General features: G+C 39.0%; 1 protein-coding gene across 1 annotated transcript; it reads right to left on the reverse strand.

The window, feature by feature from the left end:
- Positions 1–498: 498 nt before the first annotated feature.
- LOC109912373 (myotubularin-related protein 13-like) lies at positions 499–12743 on the reverse strand (the record flags this gene model as incomplete). The annotated part of the gene is made up of 5 exons (XM_048592847.1): positions 499–616; positions 721–798; positions 6039–6152; positions 8405–8513; positions 12611–12743. Coding segments are annotated over 5 exons (552 nt in total), but the record flags the coding sequence as incomplete, so codon positions are not given.
- Between the last annotated feature and the right edge of the window lie 328 nt (positions 12744–13071).

A 13071-nucleotide genomic window follows, 5' to 3' on the forward strand; every position in this document is an offset into this window, starting at 1 on the left:
TAATGGTAATTCTTGTAACGCAAGAAAACTAAAGTCTAAACACTATTGTTGTTTCATCAAGTAAATATATTCCTCCAGAAAGAATTAAACTACTTATGTCTACCCAACTACAGTTACCACTAATCCATTTGTTAAGAGACACTTTGACTAGCACTGAGAAAAGAAAATACTCTCAGCTGCATAACCTGTTAGCTTGTCAGAGGCACGACAAACAGTAAAACTGCCCTTACACAGCAGATCCAAACTTCTACACTGAATGGAGGAGACCCAGCAGTTAGAAAATAGTTCTTCGTCTCTTCTTTCAGACTTGTTCCATACGTTTCTCAGACCAGAATGATTGAACAACACATTTTAGCCTATCAATGCAAGAATAACACATCACAATAAAACTGAGTGAACTGACACCTTACTACTCATTAACTTCCATCCAAATGTCAGCAGTTACAAACATTAAATAGGGTTGCATAATTTCAAAACTTTGTAAATTATCATTTGTACTTAACTTGTGAAAGTGGATTACAGGTTCAGGATGGATTCGAATCAGTTGCAAGCATGATCTATATCCTTGGAAGAGCTGTGCAAACAATCTAAGGAATACTGCCCTGACTTCCTTATCCTATAAAGGAAAAATAAACACTATTAAAACTTTACAACAAAAGTACTGTAATTAATATCTAGTCATAGAAGTAAAGATAAATGGAATCATTCACTGCTACTCACCAACAATCTTAGGTTAGAAGGAGCTGTACGAGCAGGAGGAAAAGCATAATCAGCTACTTCTAGGTCTGGATGAATTACCTATGAAAATATAAGTGCATTCAGTTCAAGTTACTGCTACATAATTTTAACAAGCAATCGTCCATTCAGCTTCAAATTAATTGCTATACAGACAAGAAGTTTCTACCTACTAAATGTAGAGCTAATTTTGATTTGTTGTACAAAGATGGATTTTAATTTAGATAAATGCAAGGTGTTGCATTTTGGTAAGGCAAACCAGGGCAGGACTTACACAGTCAACAGCAGGATAATGGGTAATGTTATAGAACAAAGAGATCTAACGGTACAGGTTCATAGCTCCTTGAAAATGGAGTCATAGGTAGGCAGGGAGGTGAAGGCAGCTTTCGGCATGCTTGCTTTCATCAGTCAGAGCATTGAGTCTTGGAGCTGGTATGCCTAGTTGTGGCTATACAAGATGTTGGTGAGGCCACATTTGAAGTAGTGTGTACAGTTCTGGTCGCCCTACTGTAGAAAGGATATTATTAAACTAGGAACAGTGTAGAGAAGATTTTCTAGGATGCTACCTGGACTGGACAGTTCGAGTTATACGGAGATGTTGGATAGGCTGGGAGTATTTTTCCCCCTGGAGTGTAGGAGAGTGAGACCTTGCAGAGGTCTATAAAATCACGAGAGGCATACATAAGATAGATAGCCGACACTTTTACCCCCAGGTGGGGGAGTCAAAAACTAGAAGACATAGCTTTAAGGAGAGAGGGGAGAGATACACGAAAGGGTCCAAAGGGGCAATTTTTCCATACAGAGGTTAGTGAGTGTCTGGAACGGGCTGCGAGAGGTAGTGGTGAAAGTGAATATAATTTTGTCATTTAAGGAACATTTAGACAGGTACATGGAATGTGATGGGTATGGAGGGATGTGGACCAAACACAGGCAAATGGGACCAGCGTAAATTGTGAAAACTGGACAACTTGGGCCAAAGGGCCTGTTTTCCATGCTACGGACCTCTATGACTCGAAGTTCCCCATGATTATTGCACTCGTGCCTTTCTTAAATGCCTTTTCAGTCTTCTGATTCATTTTCTGCCCCACATCCTGACTAGTGCTAGAAGACTTGACCATAACTCCATTCAAGTTCTTTTTCCCTTTGTGATTTGTCAACTCTACCCGTGTAGATTCTACACCTTCCAACTCTATATCACTTGTTTTAGATTTTATTTCATTTCTTTCGAACAGGGCAACATCAGCCCCTCTACCCATTTGCCTGTCCTTTCAAAGGATGCATATCCATGGATATTTAATCCTCAGCCCTGATCCTCTTACAGCTATATATCTGTGATACCCGCAACATTGTACCTGCCAATTTCAATCTATGCTACAAGCTCATTTACCTCGTTACATATACAAGCAGTCCTGTTATAATGCATGTTTCGTTAACGTGAATTGGCCGTAATGCGATTGATGAATAGTGGACACTGGATAACGCAAACTTTCTGCTGTACAAGTATAGCGATTTCCCTAATAATGCAATCTTCTATAGCGCGAGGTCACACAAGAATGCAACTATTGCATTACAGGAGAACTACCTATACTGCATGCATTTAAGTACAGCATCCTCAGGTCTGCATTGACCACCCTCCTTCACATAACTGCCCCTTGTCTGTTGTACCTGGAGTTAGATTCCTGAGGCTAGCCATCCTCTCTGTCCTATTACTTGGTCTTGAAACTTTAATCGCCTCTGCTGAGCCCTCCTCCCCTTTAACTTTTTCCATGCAACTGAACACACGACCCTACTACTTATTTTAAATCCCTATCCACAGCCCTATGTGATTCACAAAGACTCTGGTCCCAGCACAATTCAGGTGGAGCCTGTCCCATTGAAACAACTCCCTCCTTCCTCAGTACTGGTGCCAAAGTCCCATGAATTCAAACCCATTTCTCCAACACCAATCTTTCAGCAAGGCGTTTACCTCTTTGATCTTGTTGACCCTGTGCCAATTAACTCATGGCTCAGATCATAATACCTTTCCTGATTCTGCTTTTTAAATTTAGCTACTAGCTGCTCATGTTCCCTCAGCAAAACTGCTTGTACCAATATTGCTGGTACCTACAACCACTACAACTGGATCTTCCCCCTCTCACTCCAAGCACTTCTGCAGCCCGGATGAGATATCCTGAACCCAGGCAACACAGTCTGTAGGACTCTCGATCCTAGCCACAGAGGACAGTGTCTATTCCCCTGACCATTCTAGCCCCGATTACAACCGCATTCGCTTTTCTCTTGAATGACTCCCTATACCACATTATGTGGTCGGTTTGCTCATCCTCTGTATATAGCCCCTGCACTCATTCACACAGGGAACAAGAATCTCAAATCTGTTAGTCAAGCTCAACCTCTTTCCCTCTGCACCAAATTCCCTAAGCTATATCCTCATTTGGGCTATGTCTCAGCCTGGGTGTGATCTCTCCTTTCTGACCGTATGCAGCTTATTCTGGCACATTTCCAGGATATAAGGATTCTTGGAAAATTACTATCAGTGCATCCACTACCTCTGCAGATTCTTCATTTAATACCATAGGATGGATCCCATCAGGTCCAGGGACTTATCAGCCTTTAGCCACATTAGATTCTCTAGTACTTTTTCTCTAGTAGTAATTATTGTATTTATTTCTTCTCCCATGTTGGCCCCTTACTTAATATTTTTGGAATGCTATTTGTGTCTTCTACCACGGAGATTGTACAAAGTACTCATTCAATTCTTCTGCCATTTCCAAGGTCCCCACTATTATTTCCCAAGCCTCATTCTCTAAGGGGTCAACGTTCACTTCGATCTCTCATTTCTTTTTTATATATTTAAAGGTAGCTCTTACTATCCATTTGATATTACTTGCTAGTTTACCCTGAAGTTTATTTTCTACCTTGATTTTGTTGGCCCTCTTTTGCCGATTTCCACAATTTTCCCAATCCACTGGCTGACCATTAATCTTTGCCACAATGTTTCTTCTTTCAATATGATATGGTCTTTAACTTCCCCAGTTAATCATGGTAATCCCCTCCCTAGAATCCTTCTTCCTCACTTGGATATATCTTTGTTGTGAGTCACAAGCTGTTTCACTATTCATCTGCCATTGCTCCTCAACCATTTTTCTACAAAACTCTTCTCCCAGTTCACTGCAGTGAATCCAACTTCGTTCTTTTGTAATTACCGTTACTTAAGTATCATAAATGTTTCTGACCCAAGTTTTCATTCTGAAATTGAATGCTAAATCTATCATGTTATGGTCACTGTTTCCTAGGGGATATTTTACCGAGATCATTTATTAAATAGGCTTCTTTACACATTACCAGATCCAAATTAGCCTCATCCTTGGTTGGTTCCACAACATATTGTTTTCGCCCTGCATACATTCCACGGATTCTTCCTTATGGCTATTTCTGTTAATTTGATTTTCCCAATCAACATGAGGATTAACGTGGATATGATTAAGTGTACTGCCTTTTATACATCCTCTCATTAATCTCCTGATTTATTCCAAACCCTACAATATAGCTCGTTAGGGGGTCTTTAGTGTCATTTTCCTCTTGTAATGTCTTCTCACCATCTGTACAGATTTTACATTTTCTGATCCAAGATAATTTCTTGCTGTTGTAAGTATTCCATTTTGTATTAACAAAGGTGCCTACCCTTCCTTATAACCTGTTCTTCGGAAAAATACTTATCTCTGTATATTCAGTTCTGAGTTGATCTCTGAGTAACCTGGACTTTGTAATGGCTACAAGATTATGAACACCACCCCCACCCCTCCCAATCTCCAATCCACTATTTAGCTTGAATTCTTCTTCACAGTTTCAACTTTGCTCCCAGCATGGTTCAACTGAAGCCTGTCCCCTGGAATATTCTGCTTCCGTTCCAGCACTGGTGCCAATGCCCTGCAACCAAACCCCATTCCTCCCAAACTAATCTTTAGGCCATGCATTTAAGTCCTTCACTTTGTTTACCCTGTGCCAGTTTTCCTGTGTCTCAGGTTATAATCTCAAGATTAATACTTTGGAGGTTATGCTTTTAATTTGTTTCCTGTTTAATTTCTTTCAGCAGAGCCTCCTTTTAGTCCTTCCAATGCTGTTCTTACCAATGTGGATGAAGACAACTGGATCCCTCCCCACCCACTCCAAGTTCCTCTCAGCCTTGAAAAAATAAGCTTAAACCATGGTACCAGGTAGACAATGCAACCTTCAGAACTCAAGCTCACGGCTACAAAGAACTGTATGCATCCTCCTAAATATAACGTCCCCTACTTTGCCCAGCTTCATCCCTTCACCCTGTACAGTGCCCTTCTTCTCAACCAGACTGAGTACAGCTCCCTTCTTTTCTCCCTCGTCTTGTACTCCACGATCCTTACCAACTTCCTCAGACTCCCAAGGGCCAGATATGGTCAACAGCAACCAAGAGTGAGTCTATTAGCAGCAAATATGGGAGAGAACCTGTTTGCAATTGGAAGAGCAACTCCATACAGATTCTGTCCATTCTATATACAGAATAACTTTGCTTCAGTGATTGAATTTTCCCAGGCGTTTTGGTCATTTTTGGGGTGAATTTATCCATCACAATGTATTTTGATCTCTGGCAGACAGAAGTCATCATCAAGCTCCTGTACTACAGTGATAACTGGCCAGTAGATCAGCAGCACATAGCTAAGAAAATTTTATCAGCAATGACTTTGTCAGATCTTGTGGATACAATGGACGGACTGGCAAACAAAAGGCAGTTGTTGAAGCCAGAAATACAAGCATTTAGGCAAGAAAATCAGCCTAGCATTGAATGGACTGAAAAATATCAAAGATAAAGAGGGAGGATAAAACAGTAATGGATTACAACAAAAGAGGTGCACAGAGCAACCAAAGGCTAAAGGCCAAGCTAGAAAGCAGTGCTAAAGGTGAAGACATGAGATGAAAGAGAATGAAGTGATAGGAAAAGGGATGAGGAGACTGAATGAACAAAATAATTGGTGTTCAATTGAATTCTGTCAAGGAGTTACACTTTCATTGCGTGAATGCATAGCTGATACAGAAATAATTAAAACAATCCCAGTAAAGAAATAAATTATCAGCACTCATTTCAAATTTGTTGGTATAACATCCTTAACCAAGAGGAGAAAACCTCGTAAGTGCCCCGTAGCCACCATACAGATCCTGCTTTAGACTAGAATTACATCAACTTGCTCAACAATAAATTGGAATTTTTAACACATATATTTATATGGCTAAGTTCAAATTCTGATCATATTGTTATGGAAAACTCAACTTACAAGAGAAAGTGCTGCTTGGGTTTGATGTAAGAGAGGCTCTGGCAACTGGGACAGATGAATGCATTCTGGGATTTTAACAGTACCACCATCCAAATCAGCAATGATCACATCCAACTGGTAAATAAAATTCAGAAACAAATAAAAGTAGTATTAAAATTGTAAATCAATTCTGCTATAATAACAATCACACAGACACATAGGTATGCTAAAATTAAAACAGGCCAGACAACCCAAACAGTCACATGCTGTTTATTCCCCACACAAGCAGCGGTCTAATCTCTTTTGTTCTCCCTGCCGCCTAATGAATAATGCTGTCATTGCCTGTTTCCATCTCTATCTCTGGAGGTGCATTCCACAGCATAAAAACACCAAACATTTCTCCAGTTCAGTTAAGGCTCTTACATTTAATTTTGCATTCCTGCTCATACAAATGCGTCTATGCCAACAGGAGGAATCTAGTAGTTTTAAAGGAACAACTTATTTTATTGGAGTTCTGATTTTGAAGGTTACAAATTTAAATGTCAGAATTGCTTAAGCAAATTCAAGTCCAACTGCAGCTTATCCAGTTCAGCGCTGGTGCCTACCGGCATCTTCATTAGACCTTATCATCATCTAATCTAGCCAGTAGTGTGTTATCATTTAAAAAGACAAGTTCTCTGGAAAGACTGGAGCCCTAGTGGTAACAGTCTCGCAGGTTGATGGCAATCACTGCATTTAAACATTGCTAAAAAGAGAAAGATATTGAAGGTTTTCATTTTGCACTCATCAGGAATAGGACATGGAAAACAAACTTGAGAAAAGGGAGGATAAGAAAAGCATGCTCTCACGAATTGGGCCATCCTTGGCATGGAGGGACATGGAGTAAGAACAGCTGTCAATCCTTAGTTCTCAGACCAGGCAGGTAGACACTTGTCTGGCCAGGGTGCTGCCATGGGAGTGCAGCAGAGATGAGCAGACCCCATGGCCCTTTTTCACGAAAATGATGCAATGTATCTACAAATTCCTTTTGTTTCAAACAGTGCAGTGTGTGAGAATATGCGTAGCTTCTAGCAGGTGCAAATGCATCACACTGCAAGCCCAACTGATGATCTTAAACTGGTTTCTGGTATAACTCTTAGCACAGTTTGAATTATTTAATAAATGATTTCGCAATAGCAAAACGATATGTATTGGTGGACATACTATTTTGAGGCTTGCAAGCATGGTCTGGTTGAACTCAGCCAGCAAACTGCCTGCTCTGAATGGTCAACGGAACATGCTGTTGCTGCATCTCCAAGCCAATGATGGTGCAACCAATTATTCAGCACCTGCTTCTCATGCTATATAAATTGGTGTCATCCTAATCCTGGTGAGCGCACGGTAAAAACCTTCAACTTCTTGTCAATTTTTAGCAAAGTTCAACTTTTACACTACAAACATTTCTGAAGGCTGAAAAAGTTTAAGCAAGAGCAACTGAATGCACCTGTCATTTCCTCTTCACTCTCTGAATCATTTAAATCCAGCACTCTCTGTATTATGACCCTCTGAGTTCTCAGTCTATCAATGCATATATCAATGATAAAATATTTGCACTGATTCATGCTTTATTTTCAATAACGGCCTTTCCAGAGGAACTGTATCACCGTGATTAAAGAACAATGCCTTTACAATTTTAATCAATTGCTACTCCGAGCCAACTCCTTTTGGAGTACACTGAAGCAAAGAAAAATGTCACAGAAAGCTAAAACCTCTCCTACAAATGCTCATGTTCCTTATTTAACAAAAAGCTTTCTGATGTGACTCAAGGCAGTTAATCTCAAAAGTTTCACACATCTTGAAGTACAAAAGCAACTTAAGTAAATGATTTGTGGAGCTGGGGGAACACAGCAGGTCAGGCAGCATCAGAGGAGCAATAAAGTCGATGTTTCGGGTGTACTCCCTTCATCAGGTCGGCTTTCTGATGCTGCCTGACCTGCTGTGTTCCTCCAGCTCCACACTGTATTGACTCCGTCTCCAGCATCGCAGTTTTTGCTATCACTAAGTAAATGATTTGCTTGCAAATCAGTACATAATTCTGAAGAATATACAGGTAGTTTTGCTATAACACATGTTTCGTTAACATTAATTGATTGCAATGCGATTGATGAATAGTGGACACTTTGGTTAACGCGAACTTTCTGCTGTACAGGTACAGCAATTTTCTATAGCAATCTCCCAATTACACGATTTTCGACAGTGCAAGGACACACAAGAACACAATTATCACCTTATAGGAGAAGAACCCTGTAACACTTTATGATAATAACATACATATGATGCTGTGTGAAAAAAACAGTCAAAATCCAGAATTGTCTTCTGAATAAACAGCTAAAAGGGCTGCAACATACCAGGTCATTAATTTCACTTTGGAACACGGAGTGTACACCAATGATAAATGGAGTCGGTGAGCTTAGCACTTCCAACAGTTGTGCAGGGAGAATTGGAATGTAAGGGTAACTAGGGAGAGAGAGAGTTGGCAGCATAAATCTCCTCATACAGAAACAAAAACAAAATTCCAGTCACAATTTTTTCCTTACTGCACTTTCAATTAGTATCCTTTACCCCCACCATGTTTAGGCTGTTCTCTATGTAGACAAATCTTTAATAAATAACATTTCGAAAATGCAAACTCAAATGCAATGCAGCTTCTTCGTAAATTCACTGATTAAACAATGCTAAAATCGAAGAGTGGAGCTGGAGGAGCACCGCGGGCCAGGCAGCATCAGAGGAGCAGGAAAGTTGATGTTTTGGGTTGGGACTCTTCTTCAGAAATGGGGCATTTCTGAAGAAGGGTCCCGACCCGAAACATCAACTTTCCTGCTCCTCTGGAATGGCGGGAAGGTCTTACGAGGAAAGGTTGAGAGAGCTAGGGCTTTTCTCTTTAGAATGACAAAGGATGAGAGGTGACTCGATAGAGGTGTACAAAATGATCAGAGGTATAGATAAAGTGGACAACCAAAGACTTTTTCCTAGGGTAGAGGTAGCTATTACGAGGGGGCATAGTTTTAAAGTGAGTGGAGGTATATATAGGGCAGACGTCAGAGGTCGGTTTTTTACTCAGAGAGCGGTAGGGGCGTGGAATGCATTGCCGGAGAGGGTAGTGGAGTCGGCCTCATTAGGGGCGTTTAAGGAGCTATTAAATAGGCATATGGATGATAGTATAAGGTAGGGGTGGAGGTTAGATAGACCTTAGGTTTAGGGTAAAAGTTCGGCACAACATCGTGGGCCGAAGGGCCTGTACTGTGCTGTACTGTTCTATGTTCTATGTTCTATGTTCTGATGCTGCCTGGCCCGCGGTGCTCCTCCAGCTCCACAGTGTGTTATCTCGGACTCCAGCATTGGCAGTTCTTACTATCTATAAAATCAAAGACTTGTTTTAGCGGAGTTTTTTCATATTTAATCATCAGTTAAAACAAACAAAGGAATTGACATTATTTGTTTAATCATTTAGCAGAACCAAAAAATGATCTGTATTATTTTGAAACTCAAACGCAATGAAACAACTTCAGCATCTTATATATGAATACTGAAAATAAACAAACGAAATTTGTCTTATGTTATAACAACCCATCAGTACCTGTAAAATTAAAACCTCCTCTGGATATCACGTGCTATTCAAAGATTGACTGATTTAATGTTTATTGCTTCAGCTGGAACATTATTTCCTTTGATTCAGAAATTTGCATCCAAACCCCACTCTAAGACTTGAGTATTTAATGTGCATTAATACTCATTCTCTACTGATGATAATGCAATTTACATTTTGGGAGGTCACATCTGTCAAATAAAGTATGAAGTAAAGCTTGTCTATCAGTTCAGGAAGATTTAAATGATCCCATGCAACTAAAGGAAGATCAAGATTATTTTTCTTATTAGCAGCATCTCTGCCTCAACTATTTACTTGGTCATTTACTTCACTTATTCTTTACAGATCCTTACTGACTGTAAATTGTTTGGCTTATGTATCTACCTTAATAGTAACTGGACTCACAGGAATTTATTAGTCAATGGGTATCTGGCAGAAGTGTTATAGAATGTGTTTTTTTTTATCCAACTTGATTATTGGTCACTACAAAAAACAAACTTCCCACACAAGATATTTTACAAAGATAAAACAAAGTATCTCCAGCAGTTCAGCAACAGATCTTTATGTATGAATCCAGCCCTGGCTGTCAATGAAACATGCCTCTCCCAAACAGGACCTCAGGTTACCAGAACCAAAACACAGAATTAAAAACATTATGCACCTCCAAACTTAACTACCTGGCAGCAAACAAAGCAATGATTAAAGCACTGAACAAATTCAAAACTATTATCTCTTCATGATTGACAAATGATGGTTTTCACTCAAATCCAACCAGTGATGGCTGAATGGCACAATGTGGTGGATACACTTCTTCTGATCATAATGATGCAATGAATGATTTTAATCTCTACTCACTGAAAAAAGTTCTATGTGAAATTAATTTAGGAAATAACCAATCTGCTCCTAATGGGCATAAAATAAATATATCATCCCTTCACTGTCACTGGGTCAAAATCCTGGAAATCCCTCCCTGAGGGCATTATGGGTCAATCTACAGCACATGGGCTGCAATGATTCAAGAAGGCAGCTCATCACAACCTTCTCAAGGGCAGCTGGTGATAGGCAATAAATGCTGGCCAGCCAGCGATGCCCAAATCCCACAAGTATGTAATTAAAATAAACTAACAAAACTACTCCAAATCTGACAATGAAACAGCAGATTTTCTTTCATATTTTGAGAAAACTAGAATAATTCTGAAAAGGTGGACAATTAGTTTGTCTTAGTACAAGGTCATTAGAATTCTGAGAAATGTCCACTTGACTTAATGTTGCAATGGTAAAGAAAATTAAAAAGCAAAGGGTAATTCGACATCTAAATGGGAGACAGATTTACAACTGGCTATAAAAACCCAGAAATACAGATAACTGTGTGCAGAACAGAATCTGTAGTTGAAGGGACCAGTGGAGATTTTTTTTTACAAGAAGCAATGTATGCAATAAGAAGACAGAAAACCAAAGACAGAGTCCAGGGATTGGGGACTGGACAGAACTAATTCTGCTATTTCAATTTTGCTGCACTGTTCAAAGAGATCAGAAAAGGGTGTCTCTGCAGTCTTGGCTAGGAAGGTTCTACATTGTGCACCCTTTGGCTGCCAGTGAAAGTTACACAGGCAAATTAGAGAGACCCATGCATGAGAAACCAAATGAAAAAGACAGAGAGATTGCACATTCTGTCACATTTGAGCAGCAAGCAACACTTAGGGTTAGGTAAATAAGTCAATTGTATTTTTGTGTAATGACTATTTAACATGTAATTTGACATTTTACTTGAAATATTCTTCACCTGTCATTTAGTGTCTGAATCATATTGATTTTAGTTTCTTTGTTACAACGAAGTAAGTGAACTGTTGACCATTAAGTTTCTTTCTGTTGACATTGTGGGGATTTCTTTTTTATAAAAAGTAGTCAGACTTCACGTGGAATATAACACTTCATATTGGCACTGGTACCATCAGTGGCAATAAAGTTCTGCACTAACTCTGGAGAACAGATTGAGGACAATAACTTCAAAGCAGTCTGTAAGCTTGTTAGCATGAATTCATGCAGTCGGTTTCCCATGTTCGATGCCTTTGGAATAGCTCTCAGTTAATGTAAAGTCACAGTGCCTGTAAATCATGCAATAATCTAAATTAAGTAAAAGCAAAGTATTGTGATATTGAAATCTGAAATTAAGTAATGTTGGAAATAGCAACAAAACAGTTCTGAGGAAGGGTCTGATTTTTCTTCACAGATGCTGCCAGACCTGCTGGGCATTTCCAGCAACTTCTGTTTTTGTTCCTGATTTACAGCATCCATAGTTCTTTCAGCTGGAAATTGCAATTTTGGCAGTATCGGTGGAGTCAGGAACAGTTTACTTTTCAAGTTGTTTATTTGCACCATAAGTAGAAAAAGTAATAAGCACTAACAGGTTAAAACAAGTAGGGAGTGAAAGGAGGAGAAAGAACTAAAGGCAAAGATTTTGATAAGGTTGAAGTCAGGTGAAATAAATGTTCGTGCAAGGCTAAAGAAGGGTGGGTAATGGGACAAAACAAAGACGTCCAGAGATAGTGCAAATGTCTAAAGAATAATAATCAAGGTTAAACTAAGTTCAAGGAACAGCAATTCCACTTTGGATTAGGCATTTTATAGCCTTTCAGACTGAATGTTGCATTCCATAATGTCAGAACATAATCTCTGCTTCCATTTCACTAATTTTTACTATAACCTAAATTTTATCTTTATCTGCTAGTTGGGTTATTAGTGCTTGCATAACTTTTGGATTAGCCTGAAAATTAATCCATAAACTATTGACCACACATACTAATGGTTGGTGTACTGAAGAACACAATTACTATAGAAAGCTTTAAAATCTATATAGGTATCTCAATAATAATAAATATCTCAATAATATCTAAATAATCAAGAAGGAGGAGAACATTATACTATTTCTTTAAGTTATTAAACAGTACTGTAAGAACAAAAGTCTCACCTATATTTTAGAGGAAATATTAAAGACTCTAGTGCTCTGGATGCTTCACTGAGTCTTTGATAACTAGTTGAATGAAAAAGAACCTTATTTTCTGTGAGCACAGCACAAAAAAGGCTGAACACTTGTTGGATACCTTTGGAAAGAAAAAGTTGATTAAAATGACCTTGTTCTACAAGAATAATTTCATTCCTACACAACACCAACTTAGTAACAAAAATGTTGACTGAAAGAAAAGCAGTTATAAATTCTAATGGCTTAATTCAACAATTCTATTTTAATAAAAACATGTTACAGGTATTTTACTTTGGCTGGCACATAAAACATCACAGACCATCCTGACTTGAAAATATAGTTCATTGGTCCTTCACTGGCACTGGGTCAAAAACCTGGATTTCAAGGCAATTAGATCTGGGCAACAAATACTTATGCTGCAAATGATACTTACATGCCATGAAAGAATT

This window comes from Rhincodon typus, unplaced genomic scaffold, assembly GCF_021869965.1.
Source record: "Rhincodon typus isolate 14 unplaced genomic scaffold, sRhiTyp1.1 hic_rhity00001914, whole genome shotgun sequence".
NCBI lineage: Eukaryota > Metazoa > Chordata > Chondrichthyes > Orectolobiformes > Rhincodontidae > Rhincodon > Rhincodon typus.